The sequence below is a fragment of the Saccopteryx leptura genome, chromosome 3, assembly GCF_036850995.1.
Source record: "Saccopteryx leptura isolate mSacLep1 chromosome 3, mSacLep1_pri_phased_curated, whole genome shotgun sequence".
NCBI classification, from domain to species: domain Eukaryota; kingdom Metazoa; phylum Chordata; class Mammalia; order Chiroptera; family Emballonuridae; genus Saccopteryx; species Saccopteryx leptura.
The window spans coordinates 263,875,503-263,896,337 of record NC_089505.1 but is presented as its reverse complement, the minus strand read 5'-3'; the positions used below and the strand labels follow the sequence as shown (position 1 = coordinate 263,896,337).

Genomic DNA, 20,835 nt, shown 5'->3' with positions numbered 1-20,835 from the left:
TCACCCGCTCTTTTTGCCGCCACTTCCCCACCGGAAATACAGGTCCGAAGCCCGGGCTTCAGAGTTACCCCGTCCGGGAGACAGCTCCGTTCGATTCCCCCGCGAAAGCGCGGTTGTGCGAAAACAGGAAAAGCCGGGCGGCTTCCGTAGGCGGGCGGCTCGGCGGCCCCGGATGTTGATGTGCCGCTTGCCCCGGAAACGGTGGCGGGTGGCCCGAGGGGGCAGGGGCGGTGGAGCCGGGCTCTCCGGAAGGAGACGTGGCGGCGGTTGGGCCCCGGGCTGCCTGCGCGTTTGAGTAGCCCCGCCGCCTCCTCCTCCACCTCCCCCTCCTCTCCTCTGCGGCAGAGGAGCTGGTGGCGGCGGCTGGAGAACTCGGCGGTGGAGGATGGAGGAAGGAGGCGGCGGCGCGCGGAGTCTGGTCCCAGGCGGGCCGGTGTTTCTGGTCCTCTGCGGCCTCCTAGAGGCGTCCGGTGGCGGCCGAGCGCTCCCCCAACTCAGCGATGACATCCCTTTCCGAGTCAACTGGCCCGGCACCGAGTTCTCTCTGGTCAGTGCCCTCGCGAGCCCCATAGCCATCTCTCTTCCTCCCTGCAGTAAGGGTTCGGCCCCTTCCCCTGGTAGTCTACGCTTTTTTTTTCCTAGAATCATCTCTGCAGGCGCACACCTCCTTCCCCACTGCAAAACTCCGTGTACCCCGCATTGATTCATTCATACAGCGAGTGTTTATTTAACACCTTACGTGGATGTGCTCTCCAAGCTAAGCACTCGGGATCCAGCAGTCACCTGCTCCCCCCTTTTCAAATCTGTCTCACTAGTCTTGCTTACCAACTCTCCCTCCCTGTGGAAGAAGTTTTCTTAGAACCAAGTCAGGCATGCACATTCATCTTCTCTCTGGAAAGTCAACTGCAGCTCATCCTCCACCTGTAGCCTTTTCTCCTTCAGTATTACACACCGCCCTGCCCACGCAACCCGTTGTGCTACAGATGTGCGTCCCCTCTCATTCATAATCGTTCTTTCTCTCTTGTATACGCACACGTACATATATGCTACACACAGCTCTTTTCCCTTCGAAGTTGTGTTTGAGATGGCTGTTGAACCTGAGATGTTAGCGACGCTCTCTGCGGACTATCCTTTGCGGTTTTGATGTATTAGGACTTTTTAAGACCCCAGAGCATGAGATTTTATGATCATTTTTCCTACAGTAAAGACCATACTTAGAACGTCATAGTAACAAAAGCAGCAGTCCTTCTCTTTGGGGAGTCGACTTCTAAGAAGTGTTCCTATCCACTGTAGGCCAATAAAAATTGTGGTCTTATATGATTCTTACCGTGTATTGATTAATTCATTTGTTTCAAATTGAAGTTCTGGAAAATGCAAAACTTTTAAAAAGTTCTTATTCCAAGTACCTAAAGCCATTCCACTTGAGAGACTATTTTAGCATATTTTTCTATTATAATTTCATTGAAACATGAGAAAATGATACCATCATGTCAAAACAAGATATACCAGGATAAAGGATGTCAATCATTATGACAGCTTTCTATTTGCAAGTGTTAGTTTTTGCTAATGTTTCACACCTGGTTTGTTTCTCTACACCACCTCCCACACACACCCCAGTTTCCACTTCTCCCATTTTGGTATTTCAAATTTATCTAAGTAAATACTGCTCTGGGAAGCCAGGTTTATCTTTGGGTTAATGCCATGAAATACAGGGTGGGGCAAAAGTAGGTTTACAGTTGTGAGTACATGAAACAGTTTATTCTTGTATTATTATTTATTATTGTATCTTCCATACAAACAACTGTAAACCTACTTTTGTCCAGCCCTGTAGTGATATTTAAATACTTATGACAGTTGTAAGTCAGGTAGAACTTGAGCAGAATTGGGGTTACTGTTTCTAAAGAACACACTTGGAATGAATATGGCAAATGTTTAAAGAATGTGGTCATTAAAATTTTTTACTCTTGCACTTGTGTTTTTTATTTAATTTAAAAATGCATGCTGCTAAATGGCCCTGCAAACTTAGTGGATGACCTTTAAGAGATTACCAACAAATTATTGTTTAGTTTTCTTTCTGGTGCTGTTATTTGCCGTCTAAAAAGAGGAAATGCTATACCAACCTTTCACATATCTATAAATTTTATTTTTAAATATTTTTCTTTGGCAGTGTAACATAATCTAAGATGGGCACATTTGAAGATTTAGGGAGAATTATTCTCTTTTTTAAGTTTGAGTTACTTTCATAAAACTCTAGATAAATTTTTGAGTTGGCAGTCTGGTTCTCAGGCAAAAATAAGCTCAAGAGATACTATAATTGGTCTTTTGAATTTTTTTTAATGTTTTTGTAGTCTTAAGGCCTCCCTTTCCTACTTTATGTAATTGAAACCACAGCGTTCCTCACCTGGCACTATTTGTTATTTTATGGGCCAGTTGGTTGGACATTTGTATAAAACTAAGCAGCAGTATGAAAGGGGAGGGGGCCTTTATCTCTGTACCATCTAAAATTGGAAGGGACTAGATTAGATCTGATTTTTTTAGGTTTAAAATTCTTTTGTGCTTTAAATCATCTTCCCAATGATGTATATCAAAAAATGCATAATCATCATAGCCTTGCCTTCAAATTTATTTAGAAAAAGTATTAAGCACCAAAAATTTTAAAATGTATATGTAATTAATTAAGGATAGTGATATTCTTTATTGCTTTTAGCATTAAATTTTGTTCTTGTGTACATATATTCCTTCTGAAATATAATTTCTAGGTCATTAAAGTATTCATATGACAAGTTGTGCCACTGAATTTATTTTACAGCCTGCTCCGGATAGTTTTGTTCTCTCATCCTCTAATTATCTTAATTTCTCCATACTCATGTCAAACAAGAGGAATTTCTCCCCAGCCAAGATATTTGTAAAGTTCCTTAACCTTAAAGTACCAAGCCCCCTTTGTTTAGTGTCATTATATTAAAATCTTATTTCTATCAAATTACTAATATTATCTCTTACACTGAAAATACTTTAAGGTTTAAGTTACATAAAACAAGGTTTTTACGCTCTCTTTGCTTCTGTACATTCATAATTTATTATATTTCATTGTTAAAGGACCTGTTTTGCAAAATCAGAAGCATTTAATAGATCAAAATAATTTTTTTCTTAGAAAATCACAAAAGGTTAAAAAATTTTATCTTTTCCAGTAATGTCCATTACAAAGAGCAGGGTAAAGTTTGCTACAATTTTTACTTTGTGATCCCAATTAGTAACTGAATTTTCAGATAGAAGATTTCTACCTGGTCTGTTTTATTGACAAGGAAAGCAGCCCTTCCTGAATGAAAAACAAGTTTTTGCATCTTCATACAAGAATAGAGATGGCTTCTGTTTCTTTTTACCCCTTACCTAGACCTTAAAAACAATAGGCAGAGAAATGAGGGGTTTTTTACCATATAGACATAAAACCTAAGAGTTTTTATTACAAAAGGAATTGTCTTCCTTTATTTGCTTTCATTCCAAACGAGCAGTTCATTTTTTCATCTTCAGCATTGTGGTGAACATGTTAGCAAATAAGTCGATATTGTTACAGAATTCAACTATGAACATTAGAGTTACAGATACTTCACAAATAGAGGTGAATACCCATAAGTGCTGATAATCTGCCTTCACAACAGGACAGCAATGTTTTTAGAAGACTTCAGACCATCTGTTGCTAAGTGAATGTGAGTCTTGTTTTGCAGAGCTGTCATGTATTGTGAATAGATCTGGAAAACACTGAAAGGCATTGTTACAGTAACTTATTGGCTCAACTAAATAAATGTTTCTAAGGATTTCTTTATTGTAAATTTGACTTTGCAACTCTCACTTTCAAATCTTTTTGATTCCCCTCTTCACTTATAAAGGATCCTTGGCCAGAGGTGGAGGTGGGTAGTAAGGGGTACAGGGGGCGAAATATGTGTGATGAGAGAAGATGATTTGACTTTAGTAGTGGCCACCTATGCAGCATACATATCTTGTATCATAGAAATGTACACCAATAAAATTAATAATAAAGGATCCTTGACCATAATCTAGGAGCCTGTATAGTAATCTAAGCAAATGTTAACAAAAGCTGATACACATGTTAAAACAGTTAAAAGCACAGAATGTGGAAGCAGTCTACTTAGTTTCATCTCTGGGCTGTGCTACTTCCTAACTGTATTACTTTGGACAAATTATTTAAACTCTGGGCTTCAGATTCCTTTTCTATAAGATGGGTAGGATACTTATTTTGAGGTTCAATGAGTTGATAAATGTAAAGGACTTAAAATGGTACTTTTATGTAGTTAGTATAACTCGTATTTATTGCTATTTTTTGTTTTGATTTATTGTCTTGGGAAAACATTGTCCTAATTTGCATTGTGCTTAAGATGACATTGGTGTGAAGTAGTACTGGCTTTATTATGGTTTAAGAGTTATTTTTGTTAAATGGAGAAAAGAACAAAGGCACTTCATGAGTGGTTCTTTCATTGCCAGGGATAGCCAAATAGTATAGTGGTTTCATAGTACTATAGGAAGAGAAAAGAGAGACTTGAATTATCACAGAACACGTATCATACAATGTGAAATCACTGCCTTAGTAGTTAGTGATGCATTTGCTACCACAAAGATTTCTTTTAAAGTAATATCAGTTATATTAATTGAAGTATTCATTTGAATTATATTAGTTCATATTTGGTTTGTGAAGTTGTTTGGCTTCATAATATAGAAAGCTTTAAGGAAAGTTTAATTAATATATACCAGGAGGTGACAAAGTACACCTTTGGGCTGGTCCACTCCCTGATTTTGTAAATAAAATTTTTTCAGAACAGTCATTCCTATTCTCTTATATATTGCCTCTGCACGGCCTCTGCACTTTCTTACTGCAGTGGCATAGTTAAATAGTTGCAACAGCGACCATACAGCCCACAAAGCCTAAAATATTTACTCTCTGGCCCTTTATCAAAAAGGTCTGCTGACCAATGATGTATACTACAAAAAAAAAAAAACCACTTAAGTCAGCCCAGACGAGCCACAGTGATTTTTCCTTTAGAAGTCATTTATCCATGTTACTCAGATATGAAAAATACTGCACGGTATTTTGTTCAAGTGTCTTATCCAACACAGTTGTGTGAGTACTTCTGTAAAGTGCTATAGATTCTTACATATAAGTGGTAATTGTTAGTAGGAGTAATAAGTATTCAGTGATGGTGTATCCATGAATACATATTGCCTGTTAATGCTTTTGAATCCATATTTTAACTTCAATCTGTTGCGTTATTACTTCTTTCTTTATACTCCAAGCTTTATTTTTGTTTATTGTGTTATATTGTAACACAGGATAAAGTTTGTCATCTTCATTTTGTCATTAAAAAATACATAGAATCTCTTCCCTTTTCCATTGGAAATATGTTTAAAATTCCTGTTGAAGTAATGAATTAGTTTGACTTAGGACTGTAAATTATACTATGTAACACAATTTAACCAGAGAGAGTAATGTATATTTTTGGTTCTATCTCTAGCCTACAACTGGAGTTTTGTATAAAGAAGATAATTATGTCATCATGACAACTACACATAAAGAAAAATATAAATGTATTCTTCCCCTTGTGACAGGTGGGGACGAGGTATGTTTTTCTAACTATATTGATAGTCTGTGTCACCAAAGATATTTATTTAAAACATGGCAACTACATCATTTAAAACAAAATTGAATTTTCAATGATTTTATTTTATCATAAAAATAGTAATCACTTCTGTTATCCTGAAGTCTTTGATTTTACAATTCAACTTGGAGAAATTAGCAACCACTTATTGATGTTTTAAATGAAAATCTAATTCCACTCTTGCTTTCACTTATAGAAATGAGGGTTTTAAAACAAGATACAATTTTAAATGTATATGTGACATTTTTTATAAAGAATTGCTAATAAATCTCTAGGGACCTAATGCTTTCGCATAGCCTTAGTTCATGCCCGTTTCTTCCTCTTACAATGCCCTAACTGCCTCTTATCCATCCTTTAAAGCAGTGACTTCTTTCAAGGTGAAACAGGAGAGGCAGCATGGTAAAATGGAAAGGACATCAGCCTGGAAGCCAGGAGGCTGAGGTATAGGCTATAGTTAGCTATGGAACCTTGAAAACATTTGAAACGCATCCCTCCACTCAGTAAATTTATTGAGCTTATTATATGATATTTTCATGATCTATGAAATGGAAATATTAAACTCAGTGAGTGCTTTCTTAGTTCTTGTTCAGACTTGAAATCTGTGAAAGACAGCTGTTTAATTTTGTTTTAAACTACTTAAGACACAAACCACACACACAATGACACTCATAGATATATATTGGGAAATTGGGCATTCAAGTCTGAAATGTAGAAATACATAGAAAACTAAGAAATACCTTAAAATTTTCCAATATATTCTATAAGATTCAACTATTCTGAGTCTTTGTTTGAATGCAAGCATTTAAAAATTCTGAAATAGGTTGATAAGAATTATTCCGAAAAAAAAGAATTGTTCTGGAAACTGATACTCAAAATCCTTTCCTTAAGAGAGGAAAGAATGGAAGGTTATTGTATGGCGCCATATTTGATACTTCAATTCTTTTGAAAGAAGTGACATACCATAGATTATTAGTAAAAGTTTTGACTTTTTTTCCTTTTATTTCCAAGCACTTGTGATTTGACCAATAAGTTAATAACAAAACAGCAGAGTTGGGTGATGTTCTAGAATAACTGTAAGTACTAAACTCGAGTTCTTTCATAGGAAGAAGAAAAGGATTATAAAGGCCCTAATCCAAGAGAGCTTTTGGAGCCACTATTTAAACAAAGCAGTTGTTCCTACAGAGTATGTATTTTATGTTTACTTGATAACTAGAAAATAAATTTCCAGCAGCCAGGAGACCCTTGAAAATAATTTTGCTTTTTTTCTATGTTGTATCAAATATTTAGTTGTGACTCTGAGCTATTGCTTAATAATATTTTGTTCATTTAAATCCCTGTATAGTATATGTAATCAATATCTAATAATACCAATATCAAATATCACTTACCAAACTGTTTTGAATGTTTTTCAGATCAAAAAAAATTTTCCTTGTATACAATTTTAATTTAAAATGGTAATTACTATTTTTTTAAGCTGTGTGGAAAATGATCCCTAAGCCAGTGGTTATTCTAGACTTAGCTTCTTCACAGAATTTTCACTCGTGAAAACACATATAGCTTTGAATGGGCTTCAGAAATTTCATATTTTTCTGAGGCATAATAGTAAGTTTCATTTAATGAAAGCTTACTCTAAATCCTGGGGGAAATGTACTCATCTACCTAAAGTATCAAAAAGTAACTCAGTTGAGTTATATGGGTTTTGTATATTTAAATACATCCATCTTTCTTAGATTGAGTCTTATTGGACTTATGAAGTATGTCACGGAAAACATATTCGACAGTACCATGAAGAGAAAGAAAGTGGTCAGGTATATTTTTCTTAAAAATTTGAAGTATAGAGCATTATAAAATGAGCACTCTAATAATGAGATTAATGGTTTTAAATTTGTGTTTTTGAAAAATATATTTGCAAAATATTCACTATATTTTTATTTTACTTTTAAATATAGAAAGTAAATATTCACGAATACTACCTTGGGAATATGTTGGCCAAGAACCTTCTATCTGAAAAAGGTTTGTTTCCATAGTTACTTGATTGTAATGCTGGAATTTGATGTAATTGTTCAAATTGGAATTTAAAATATTTTGTTGGAGACTGAATTTTAAAACACTAAATAAATTTCTGAAAAACTTCTTTGAAAACTTTCAAAAAGATCTTTTTATATTCTATTTTAACAGTCGTGCTTTTTTATTTACCTATTAACACATTTTTTAAAATCTGATAAGATAAACATGTTAATGTTATATTTATTTAATGTTAGTCTTGCTTGGTTTAAGCAAAAAATTTAGATACTGAAATAGGCATGTACAGTATATGTATACCTCAAATTGTGAAATATTATATTAATACATATTCAGTTGATCAACTAATTAATAAAACTTTTCACTGAGATAAAAATACTTTTAAAAAGAATACTGTTGCCTGACCAATCGGTGGCACAGTGGATAGAGCATCGGACTGAGACTCAGAGGACCCAGATTCGAAACCCTGAGGTCACCGGCCTGAGTACAGGCTCATCCAGCTTGAACGCAGGCTCACTAGCTTGAGCACAGGGTCACTGGCTTGAAGCCTAAGGTTGCTGGCTTGTACCCAGGGTCACTGGCTTGAGCAAGGGATCACTCACTCTGCTGCAGCCCCTAGGTCAGGGCACATATGAAAAAGCAATCAATGAACAACTAAGACTAAGTAGCCACAACAAAGAATTGATGCTTCTCATCTCCCTCCCTTCCTATCTGTCCCTATCTCTGTCTCTCTCTCTCTGTCACCAAATAAATAAATAAATAAATAAAATTTTAAAAAAAGAATACTGTTGTGGCCAGGTTTTATGCATCAAATAGAGTATTTCCTAGGCAAAGATTTAAAATAAATGTCCTTTCAAACAAAACCGTTTCGGGGAAGCTTGCTAAGACTAGTAAGAGAAAAAGAATGTGTATGTTTTGGATTCTCTTTAGAAAGAAGTTTAATAACCAGGTGGTAGTGCAGTAGATAGAAAGCAGTTTAAGATTATAGAGTTGATTGAAAACTTAGTCATTTGTGTCTTATATGTAAGCCACTGGTCATTCTTTACACTTAACTTACTCTTATATTATTTCACAGAACAAGAAGCAGAAGAAAAGGAAAAATCAAAAGAGGCAAGTGACAAATGTTGATTTTTCTCTCTTAACATTGATTAGGCATGAATTTATACAACTTCATTGACAGATATAGCCATGTGTTCTTTATACCAAATATCTGAAAAGATTGGGTGAAAGACATTTGCAGTATGTTAGGTTTTTCTGAGAAATGTTACACTATGATACTTTTACTTTCTGTGAGATCATACAAAAATAAGCAATGTGCCCTGGCCGGTTGGCTCAGCAGTAGAGCGTCAGCCTGTGTGTGGAAGTCCTGGGTTCAATTCCTGACCAGGGCACACAGGAAAAGCAACCATCTGCTTCTCCACTCCTCCCCCTTTTCTCTCCCTGTCTGTCTGTCTCTCTCTCTCTCTCTCTCTCTCTTTCTCTCTCTCTCCCACAGTCATGGCTCACAAGGATCGAGCATCCCTAGGCACTGAGGATGGCTCCATGGCCTCTCCTCAGGCGCTAAAGTAGCTCACTCAGCTGCTGAGCAACAGAGCAGTGGCTACAGATGGGCAAAGCATCACCCTGTAGGGGACTTGCCGGGTGGATCTGGGTCAGGACTCATGTGGGAGTCTGTCAGTCTGCTTCCCTGCCTCTCAAATAAATAAATAAATAAGCAAGCAACATTACCAAAGACATGTCTTAGAAAGTTTCTCTAATAGCATTATATTACCTCTGTGCTTAGCAATGGTTCCCTCTATTTAACCATGGAAACAATTATAGTAATAGCTTTTATGTTTGGTCACTATCTACTATGAGTAAAACAGATAAAACTATATGCAAGTAGCAAGCTACCAGACTACAGGCATCTTAAAAGCAGGAGAATCTTTATCTCTTTACCCCCTGCAGTACAAAGCAGAGTTCCATAACAAGGCACATAATAAATGTTTATTGAGCATGAATGTATAACTGATGAGTACGATTATTTAGAAAGAATGATTCCTTAGGGTGCTTAACCACAATTTTTAAATGCCCCTGTAGTTCAAGGAAAGCTTTCTTTTTTTTTTTACAGAGCAGACAGAGAGTCAGAGAGAGATAGACAGGGACAGACAGACAGCAATGGAGAGATTAGAAGCATCAATCATTAATTTTTCGTTGCACATTGCGACACCTTAGTTTTTGTTCATTGATTGCTTTCTCATATGTGAATTGACTGCAGGCCTTCAGCAGACTGAGTAACCCCTTGCTCGAGCTAGTGACCTTGGGTCCAAGCTGGTGAGCTTTTGCTCAAACCAGATGAGCCCTCGCTCAAGCTGGCGACCTTGGGGTCTCGAACCTGGGTCCTCTGCATCCCAGTCCAACGCTCTATGCACTGCGCCACCGCCTGGTCAGGCAAGGAAAGCTTTCTGAAATAAGAATTTCCACAGTTAAATAACTTATTGATAGGATATATTTATTTAAATGGCTTCATATGAAAATGATACTTTTATTAGCAGTAAGATGGCCCTGGCCAGTTTGCTCAGTGAATAGAGCATTGGCCCCCTGTGTAGAATCCCTGGGTTCGGATCCTCTGTCAGGGCACACATGAGAAGTAACCATCTGCTTCTCTTCTCCTTCCTCTCTCCATCCCAACTCTTCCCCTTTCACAGCCAGTGGCTTGATTATTAGTCCAGGTGCTAAGGATAGCTCAGTTGGTTCAAATGTCAGCACCAGATGGGGGTTGCTGGGTACATCCTGATCAGGGTGCATGCGGGAGTCTGTCTCTCTATCTCCCCTACTCTCACTTAAGAAAGGGAAGGAGGGAGAGAGGGAAGGACAGATGAACGAAGAAAGGTGAAATGGCAACAGGCCTTAAAAATTACTTAAAAGGGACGCCTATAACTTAAAAGGGTGGCTTTAGGGTAATTGATAAAGCTAAGCATAGACACGATAGCATTGCTATTTTAAAAGATTTTAAATTTACAGACTACCTTTGAGATAAAAGATTTATTTACTATGGCTCTCTAGAGGGTAGCAATATGGAATTCAAAGTGTGAAATGATAAAGGAAGAGGAAGAAAAGAGTAAGGGAAGAAAACTAACATTTATTGAGACCTACTTTATAAGCCAGGTGTTATGCCAGGCATGTAACAAAAAGTAATGCTTCACTCTCTCCACAAACTTTGAATATAGTATATTGTTATTCTACTTTTACAAGTGACAAAAACTGAAATTTGGTCAAAGTTATGAAGCTAATAAATTCAAAGCTTGGGTTTGAACCCAGGACTTTCTAAGTCCAGACACTAATGTGAAAATAGTATATAAAAAATCTCAGAGTATTTTTCTCTGGAAACATTTATTTATTGCCTGTTTGGACATGCAGTGACAGGGTACCAAAGTGATACAAGATGAGCTCCCTGATTTAATGATATCTCAAAGCAAGCCCTTTGTAAAGCCCGAACATTAGGTTTTTCTTGTGCTTATGCAGATTATAGTATGGGAGCTAACTCCCTGATAGTCCTTATCTTCTGAGGTGATACCCTTCATTCCACCACTCCATGAAAATTTTTCTATTTGTCTTTTGCTGGCTTTGAATAGCTTTATATAAGAGTTTATATGGTAAAAAATGTTTATTAATATTAATAACAAGGTAGAAGAGTAAGCAGATTAATGAACCAGTACAGTATTTAGATTCGTGTTTTAGAAGATAGTGTTTTATTATGTTACTCCACATTTTGACAAATCAAAATTTAAACCTCTAGAATCTAAACTCTTAACAAAGCCATGCACTGAGAGTTTAGTAAGAAAGCTCTGACTAGCTTTATATAGTAAATTTCTACATTTTGTCTTAGTCACTTTAGCACTATTAAAAATAATTCAAATTAATCATGATATTATAGCCTTTTATATAAAGGCACATTTACTCAACAGCTTATTAGTACCAAATAAAATTTTCTTTTTTTTATTGTATCAAACTAGTTCTGAAAATGTTTGCTCAAATTATAATATATGAGTCAAAAGAATATTAGAACTTATAGAAATGCATAAATGTTAGTTTATAAGTAAAAATAGCTTTCAGAATAAGTGCTTCTCCCATCCTTGCTTCTACCCCTATTTCTAATGAAAAGTCTGTCTTATCCTCTTTTTTTAAGATTCCCACTAAAAATATCGAAGGTCAGATGACACCCTACTATCCTGTGGGAATGGGAAATGGTACACCTTGTAGTTTGAAACAGAACCGACCCAGATCAAGTACTGTGATGTACATATGTCATCCTGAATCTAAGCATGAAATTCTTTCAGTAGCTGAAGTTACAACTTGTGAATACGAAGTTGTCATTTTGACACCACTCTTGTGCAATCATCCTAAATATAGGTAGGATGTGGATTTAATATTTTAAACATGACATGCATATGATTTAAAGTTACCACATGCTTAGTTTTAATGCTTCGTTCTTACTGAACAGATTCAGAGCATCTCCAGTGAATGACATATTTTGCCAATCACTGCCAGGATCACCATTTAAACCTCTCACCCTGAGACAGTTGGAACAGCAGGAAGAAATTCTAAGGGTGCCTTTTAGGAGAAATAAAGAGGTATGAGAACTATCTAACAGTATTTTCTCAGTGCTCCCTTTTCCAGATTATAAAGTACATATCAATATTTCAGTCATTTCAGTAATATAATAGTAACTTATTTTCCTGACTCAAAGTTTTAAATTCCAGTTTTTATTATTTTAATTTTTTTCTTATTCTAATACTTCTCAGAAACTACTTTAGCATTCTGACACTATGAGTTTTACATCATATTCATTCTAGTTAAGTTTAATTTTTAGACTTCCCAGCTAAGCATGCCTCTTGAAAAAATAGACTACAACCCATCTCAGGATTCTTTTTGTTTTAATTCACTGGATATATGCATAAATTCATCTTAGCATAAAACACTAAATATTTGAAGCTTGAACTTTTACTCTTCCCTTTACTCCAGGTCATTCTCTCTAGTTCTCTCTAGTTCTTTTCTCCTATAGACTAGTTCTTTTCTCCTACATACTAGTTCTTTTCTCCTGTGTACTAGTTCTTTTCTCCTGTGTACTAGTTCTTTTTTTTCTCGACTTCCTACCCCTTAAAATGTTGAAGTTCCCAACAGTTCTGTCCACAGCTGCCTTCTCTTATTGTGCCAAGTCTCCTTAAGTGAGCTCATTTAAGCCCATTCCTTCAACTTCTATTTACCGTATTTCCCCATTTTTAAGATGCACTTTTTTCTGAAAGTTTTGGGCTCTAAAAACTGGATGCATCATATACAGTGGTTGTAGATTTTTTTGCTTTTATTTCCTGCTTTTTTGTTCGGATGAGGAGTTGTATGAATTTTATGATGAATAAAACGAGTTCAATAACTTTATGTAATACTTTTTTCTTTTTGCAAATTTCGGGCCCCAAAATTAAGATGCATCTGAAACATGGGAAATACAGTGTATGCCCATGAGTTCCAAGTATACAGTTTCAACACTGACCTTTTTCCTGAACTCAAACCATATTCACAGTAATTAACATGGATTGAGTGTTAACAGGAATTGCTTCATTCTCACAACAGCCTGCAAAATAGACTATTATTATCCTCCTTAACAGATTAGGGATTTGAGATTTAAGGAGGGGAAGTGACAGCTGGTGGGTTACAGATTAGAATCAAAGCACTCTGATTCTAGAGCCTGTCCTCTTAACCACTTCTCTATGCTGTTTCTTCCTTTGATATGCTCTCTTCCCTTTTCATCTTCCTACTGAACATAGCTGTATATGTTTTCAGTAACCTCAAGCTCATCCCTTTCTTTTCTCTTTCACACTGACTCTTTCTTTGTCTTCCCCATTGCCGCTGTGCTCTATCCAATTGTCAAGTCAGAAACTGAAGTCATTTTTCCTACCTATCCTTTTTTTGGGGGGGAGGCAGCGGTTGGTTTGGGGTTGGGTTTTTTTTCCTGTAGATTTTTGTTTATTCATTTTAGAGAGGAGAGAGAGAGAAAAGGGAGAAGGGATGAACAAGAAGCATCAACTCCCATGTGTGCCTTGACTGGGCAAGCCCAGGGTTGCAAACTGGTGACCTCAGTGTTTCAGGTCAACACTTTATCCACTGCGCTACCACAGGCCAGGCTATCTCTACTTTTTTTTAAGTTTTTATTTATTGATTTTACAGAGAGCAGAGGGAGGAAACAAGAAGTATCAACTCATAGTTGCTTCACTTTAGTTGTCGTTGCTTGCTTGTCATATGTGCCTTGACCAGGCAAGGCCCGGACTTGGAGCCGAGGACCCCGGTATTCCAGGTCAACACTCTATCCACTGGGCCGCCACAGGCCAGGCACTGCCTATTCTTGATTCATCTGTAAGTCTGCTCATTCACTAGGAGCTATTAGTGTTATCTTCCAAATGCTTTTCAAATCTGTCTGGTCATTAATTCAAGACTTCATCATTTCCTAGGACAAGAAACAAGTATCTTCACACATCCCCTTTCTAATCCTTCCCACACAGCTGATGAAATGCTCTTTCCCTAATAAACATTTGATTATGTATTTAAATCTTTGGTAGTTACCATGATCTATACCTCAGGATAGAATCATTGCTCATACAGGGACTTTATCAAAGGGAAATGCAAATGCCTTTGTGATCGGACTTCATCCTCATCTCCCATCACCATTCCCTTTATCCCAGCTAATCCGAACAATTTAGAGTTTTCTCAAAGTATGTTTGTTTCTAACCTTCTTGCCTTTCTGTATATACTTTCCTCTTCTGTTGCCTTCTTGCCTCCTCCTCTACACCTGATAAACTTCTCCTTCTTGGGCTTGAAGACTGGCTTCCTGAGTCACTTCTTTGCAAGTGAGCCAGGACTTCTAATGGATTACCTCAGGAAGAGGTAAATGTTTCCTCTTCCGTGGCCTTGTATTTTATTTAATCCTCCATTATTGCACTTACATGGCTAAAATTGGTTGTTTTTTAATATGGTTCTTAAATTAAAATGGATAAAGAATAAAGTACCCTTTCATTCTTCGGGGTTTCCGGCCCGTTGCATGATACCTGGTGTGCTGTGCTACCTCACATGGTTGAATTAACTAACAGTCAGCTGCCAGGCCTGTTTTTCTCCCCTTACCCTTGAACACTTTTTACAAAAGTATTGTTAGGCTGGGCTCTTTGTGGGTGTTGTGAGCATGGCCATTCTGATAAAAGGGGGAAATTAACATTAATCTACATTTGATTTCAAGTGCCATATTAAAAGATTAGAAATGAATTTTTTTCTAGTCTTCTCCTTGGTAGTGATTTAAATATTATAGGTACTTAAAAGTTAGATTAATCAAAATGCTTTGCAAATCCCAACTTTAATTACCCTTCAATGAAAAAGTACCAGTTTACTTTTCTTTAACTAATGTGTTTAATCTTCCAGTTGAAAAAAAGTATTTTTAAAAAGCTATAGATAATTTCAGAATACCTAGGATCTTTCAAGTACATGTTGTATATGAAAATCTTAGGTAATACTCTAGGATGGATGAGTCATGCTTTTATTGAAATACGTTTTCTTAAAAATGACAGTAGATGTTCTGTCCACAAGAAGCAATAATAAATGGTCATGCTTTTATTCTTCCTACTTCTTGTCCTTACCTCAGCTTCAGGTTTTATTGTGCAGTATTACTGGTTTTTGGGGGTTTTTTCATTAACCTCACTATGGGTCTGTATGGCCAGTAGTCACAGCCATCACAGTCAGGCACAGGCAGGTGCAGGTTCTCATTAGATTCAGACAGACAGTAAAGAAACTGCGGAGCCCAAAACTGGTGGGCCATCCTTTATTCTAGCCTCACGCCTGGCAGGCGAGTAAAAACACACAGGGCTCCAAAACCCACTCATACATTCTCTGGTTCCACAATCAGGAGAATCTTTTCCGGTTTTTCCTAGAATCAAAGGCCTCACCAGTCTCAGTGACCTCTGGTTCCCCATCTGCACACCTTCTCCCTTCTCATCTCTGCACAAACTGGCTTCTCCTTCAGCACCCTGCCATCTTGGCTGCCTCTTCCTTCTTCTTCCTCACAAACTTTTCTTGGCGGAAAAACCCCTCCTCCAGCATACATTAGCATAACAAAGCCCTTCCCAAGCAGGAAAGTAATTAGCAGTTTCACCTGACTGCAATTTACCTGGGCAAGGGCCATTTTTAACAATAAAAGTGAGAGCAAATTCAAATAACACAAATTTTACGAACTTATTTGCCCAACAGGGCCTCATATACTCTTAAGTCAGTGGTCCCCAACCCCTGGGCCACGGACCAGTACCGGTCCGCAGAGAAAGAATAAATAACTTACATTATTTTCGTTTTATTTATATTTAAGTCTGAACGATGTTTTATTTTTTAAAAAATGACCAGATTCCCTCTGTTACATTCGTCTAAGACTCACTCTTGACGCTTGTCTTGTAAGTTCGACAATTATATTTAAAAATACCACAGTTTTTACAATGGTCGCATAATTTTATTTTGTGCATTTATCCGTCCCACCCTAAAGGCCGGTCTGTGAAAATATTTTCTGACATTAAACCGGTCCGTGGCCCAAAAACAGTTGGGGACCACTGCTCTAAGTGATATGTTTAGTCTATTAGACCGTAGCTCCTTAGGGGCAGTAACTATGTCTATTTCATTTTTTAATACTTAGCACTTAAAATAGTGTCAGGAGCATACTAGGCTCTGAGTGTAGAAAGAGTTATACATAAAATTCAAGGTCCTTTCAAAAAATAAGAAGCTATCTTGGCAATCTTTGTTCTTCCTTAATATTGGAGGAGAGGATAAGATCATTAGTTTCTAGAGTTACCATTCAATGACTTCTCCCAGCTGAAATAGAACCACAGTTGGTCAGTAGCACCTGCAGTAGGTGAAAAAGGAGGTATTGTATCCACTGTACATTTTCTTGGAACTTTTTTACTATTTGTCAAATTATTTTATTTAATAATAATTGGTACACTCCTTCCATTCTGGTCTAGATTCATTTCATCTACACTGTCAATACCCAACTAACGACCAGATTCTAACTCACTTACCTACTTCAAAACTATCCTCTTCTCTCTGCCCTCATCTGTCACTCCTTGATTTAAATTCTCTTCATCTCTGGCCTGGGTCACTGCAGCTCCTAAATTGGCTCCACACCTCCTGATTTGTTCTTAATCTTCCTTCTTCCCTGTCACTGCTGAAGTGATTACTTAACAATCTGATTACTCCATATCTTGGACCAAAACCTATAAGATAAGAAGTCTAAACTTCTTGGGATTATACAGTTTTTCACCACACTGTGCCCGCTTATCTCTTTAGCTTTAAATATCATACCTTCCTCACATCTTTGCTCTTACCTCTTCCTCAGGTCCACATACATGTGCACACACAGACACAAAACACATACACAGACATTTACGGAAATCACAAATTATTATTTATATTTAAGAATTAGCCTGACCAGGTGATGGCACAGTGGATAGAGCATCAACCTGGGATACTGAGGACCCAGGTTTGAAACCCCGAGGTTGCTAGCTTGAGCACGGGGTTGCTGGCTTGAGCCCAAAGATCACTGGCTTAGCTGGAGCCCCACGGTCAAGGTACATATGAGAAAGCAATCAGTGAACAACTAAGGAGCTGCAACAAAGAACTGATGCTTCTCATCTCTCTCCCTTCCTGTTTGTCTCTGTCCCTCTCACACACACACACAAAAAAATATTAACCAAGGGTTTTCTCTTTGTGAAGCCTTCATGTTTCAGTCTGACATCAAAGTCTATTTGAATCACCCCCTCCTCTGTCAATCTGCTGGTCCTGCACTCTGATTACTTGGTGTCTTTATTTACTAAATCTCAGGTTCCTCCCCACCCTGCTACATTTGAGTAATTATAATTGATACTCATATTTGCTCCCACTCAGTTTCCCTTTTCCTTTCTTTACCCATAGTAACAACATTTTTTAAAACTAAACGTGGAAACACAAAATTAACAGGTAGCAAAGTACCTAATAAAAATGATATAAAACCTGCCTGATCTGCAGTGGTACAATAGAGAGAGAGAGTATCAACCTAGAGCACTGAGGTTGTGGATTGAAGCCCCAGGCTTGCTCTATCAAGGCACATACGATAAGCAACTATGAGTTGATGTTTCCCTCTCCTCCCCCCTCCTCTCTCTAAAGTCAATTTTAAAAATCTTTAAAAAATAAAATTAATGAGCCTGACCTGTGGTGGCGCAGTGGATAAGGCGTCAACCTGGAAACACTGAGGTTGCCAGTTCAAAACCCTGGCTTGCCTGGTCAAGGCACATATGGGAGTTGATGCTTCCTGCTCCTCCCCTTTCTCTCTCTCTCTCTTTCTCTCTCTCCCCCCCCTCTAAAATGAATAAATAAATAAATAAAAATTATTAAAAAAAACTAAATAAATAAATAAATAAATAAAATTAATGAGAAAATATATGAAATAGAAATTATTCATGCATGGGAAGAATGGTCACTATACCCCTGTTGGGGCAAATGAAACTAATGTTTCTCTAGAGCAGGGGTCTCAAACTCAACTCAGCATGTGGGCCGCAGAGCAAGATCACAGCTGTTCGGCGGGCCGCACTCGGTCTACAAAAGGCAACTGTTACGCAACGCTTTTCTCACTGCAGTTGAAAACAAAAAAAAAATCAGTACAACAAGCACAATCGTACATGCAGTTTACTCAGTGTCACAAAATGACCAGAAACTGTAGTTCACATCACAACTGCTGTTAACTAAGCTAATATCTAGCTAGGATGCTAGAGAAATGAAAAATACAAGTAGGCCCCTAGGCTTACTTAATTTTATCCAAAATATTTTGAACTTCGTGGATTAGTCTGTGGGCCGCACAAAATTGTTCGGCGGGCCGTGAGTTTGAGACCCCTGCTCTAGAGCTTTATACTATTAAGCTTTGCAAAATTCATTTTTTTAAAACACATTACAAATAAATAGAGGCCCTGGCCAGTTGACTCGGGATAGAGCATCTCCCTGGCGTATGGATGTCCCAGGTTCAGTTCCCAGTCAGGGCACATCTGCTTCTTTCCCCATTATTCTCCCCCCTTCTCTCTCTCTTCTACTCCCGCAGCCAGTGGCTCGATTGGTTTAAGAGTAGGCCCCGGGTACTGAGGATAGCTCAGCTGGTCCTACAGTGTCAGCCTCAATTGCTAAAAATTATTCGTTTGATTTGAGCACCAGCCCCAGATTCAGGTGGTTCCAGTTGGGGCACATGCAGAAGTCTGTCTCACTATCTCCCTCCTCTCACTTAAAAGAGAAAAGAAAAAAAAAAAGGAATGGAATTTTCTATAGTGGAAATAATGATTTAAGTCATAACTGAAAAAAATTAAGTGTGGCAAAGAAGCCCTTAAACATACATGTATTTAATTTTAGGAAGATTTGCAGTCAACTAAAGAAGAGAGATTTCCAGCAGTCCACAAACCCATTGCTGTTGGTTCTCAGCCGATGCTCACTGTTGGAACAACCCACATATCCAAATTGACAGATGACCAACTCATAAAAGAGTTCCTTAGTGGTTCTTACTGCTTTCATGGGGTGAGAAATGAACCTTCCATTTAAATATTTACTGTATAGCTTTCACCGGTATTATTTAGTCAAGGGACATTAGCATTGAAAAAGGTTTTGGTCTATAGACAAATGGCAACATTCTGGAAGCCTCCCAATGGACATTTTTTCTCTGCATCTTATAACCTGATCCATAGCCATTATTCTCTTTACTCACAGCAAAACTTGACCTTTATGTGACACAAAGTATAATATATATAGCTAAGACAAATGTGTGATTCTAGTTGACTGCTGGAATGGGCATCAATGATTATATAGCAATCTCATTTAAAACTTGAGTTAACATCTACAAAGGTAAAATTTTGTCCCTAATAGCTCCAGGGAGAAGTCAGCAGTTGCTCTCTGTATTTGTCTATTTTCTTTTTGCCAGTACCTTTTAATTTTAATTTTCAAACATATTGCTATTACAGGTTTTTTCAGTTATATATATTTCTTTTGCTGTTGTGTGGCCCCATACATACAGAGACAGGCCCCAGTGCCTCCTTCTCTGTATGTAACTTGATCTGTTTTCTTTCTTGTAGGGTGTTGGTTGGTGGAAATATGAATTCTGCTATGGCAAACATGTACATCAGTACCATGAGGTATAGAACAACATTTATATCAATCTACCACTAGATGGCATAAGGTCTTAAAAATCTTTTATAGGTTAAAAAAGGGAGTGAGTGTTACTTTTAAGTTAACTATGACATGATTTTTACATGGAAATGCTCGTTGAACTGTTTTTAAATTCTGGGAAATGTAAAACCTGGTGTTTAACCCAGTCATCTTAAAGGAAATTGTTTATTTATATCTACTCAGATTCTTGTATTACTGTGAGCCTGAGGAATAATATGCTGGTGTGGCAATCCTCTTTAGCTTTGACCAAGAATTAGTTATTGTTATAATTCATCTTCATTTTTTTTTCTTTTTCAATTCATCTTTCCTTTCAGGCATCCCAGCTACCTTTCCTCTCCTCACTAGCTACTGGCTGCTAACATCGAAAATCACACTAATTTATTCTCTGCCTCAGATAACCTTTGCACTTAGGACCTTTAATTAAGTACCAGACCTGCCTTTCCACATTCAAAAAATCATTAAGGTGAATGGCCAGATTAATCACTCACTTCTCTAGTCTCTATGCCTTGCCTCTGGGAGAACCCCTAAACTGAGAAATTGTCTTTTAGCTGGGGTTCTTCTAATACTAGTTTCTATAAATAAGATGAAAGTGTTTTGTTTTGTAAATTTTTTTCTCATCTCCTCATACCCTCCTCTTTGGCGACCATCAGCTTGTTCTCTATATCTTTGAGTCAGCTTCTGTTTTGTTTTCTGTATTCATTTGTTTTTTTAGATTCTAAGTATCAGTGAGATTATACAGTATTTCTCTCTCTATTTATTCCACTTAGCATAATACCCACTAGGCTAGTGATTTTTCAACCAGTTTGTGCCGTAAGAATTTTTAAAACATGTAATACCTGACTGTTTAGTCAGGGCACTGACCTCTTTTCCCTTAGGTTATCATATAAAAAATGACAGCAGTTCTGGCCGGGTTGTT

At 37.4% G+C, this 20,835-nt stretch overlaps 2 protein-coding genes and 1 long non-coding RNA gene across 4 annotated transcripts in view; 2 read left to right on the top strand and 1 right to left on the bottom strand.

Annotated features, from left to right (window-relative positions):
• ASB3 (ankyrin repeat and SOCS box containing 3) overlaps positions 1–542 on the bottom strand; it is a 118,033-nt gene extending 117,491 nt beyond the window's left edge. Inside the window, exon 1 of one of the 2 annotated variants that reach the window (XM_066378271.1) lies at positions 5–542. In XM_066378271.1, the coding sequence (XP_066234368.1) occupies positions 5–507 (503 nt within the window). In that variant the 5' untranslated portion in view covers positions 508–542. The remainder of the gene's footprint in view (positions 1–4) is intronic. The other variant, XM_066378272.1, reaches the window with a different exon arrangement.
• LOC136400908 (uncharacterized) lies at positions 514–5,628 on the top strand. Its single transcript, XR_010750425.1, has 2 exons — positions 514–547; positions 5,523–5,628. It is a non-coding gene; the product is annotated as an uncharacterized lncRNA (long non-coding RNA).
• Positions 5,629–6,062: 434 nt separating this feature from the next.
• Positions 6,063–20,835, top strand: part of ERLEC1 (endoplasmic reticulum lectin 1) — a 37,392-nt gene continuing 22,619 nt past the window's right edge. Inside the window, exons 1-6 of the mRNA XM_066372722.1 lie at positions 6,063–6,107; positions 7,397–7,474; positions 11,857–12,080; positions 12,172–12,301; positions 19,113–19,274; positions 19,826–19,885. Coding sequence (XP_066228819.1) covers positions 6,063–6,107; positions 7,397–7,474; positions 11,857–12,080; positions 12,172–12,301; positions 19,113–19,274; positions 19,826–19,885 — 699 coding nt within the window. The remainder of the gene's footprint in view (positions 6,108–7,396; positions 7,475–11,856; positions 12,081–12,171; positions 12,302–19,112; positions 19,275–19,825; positions 19,886–20,835) is intronic.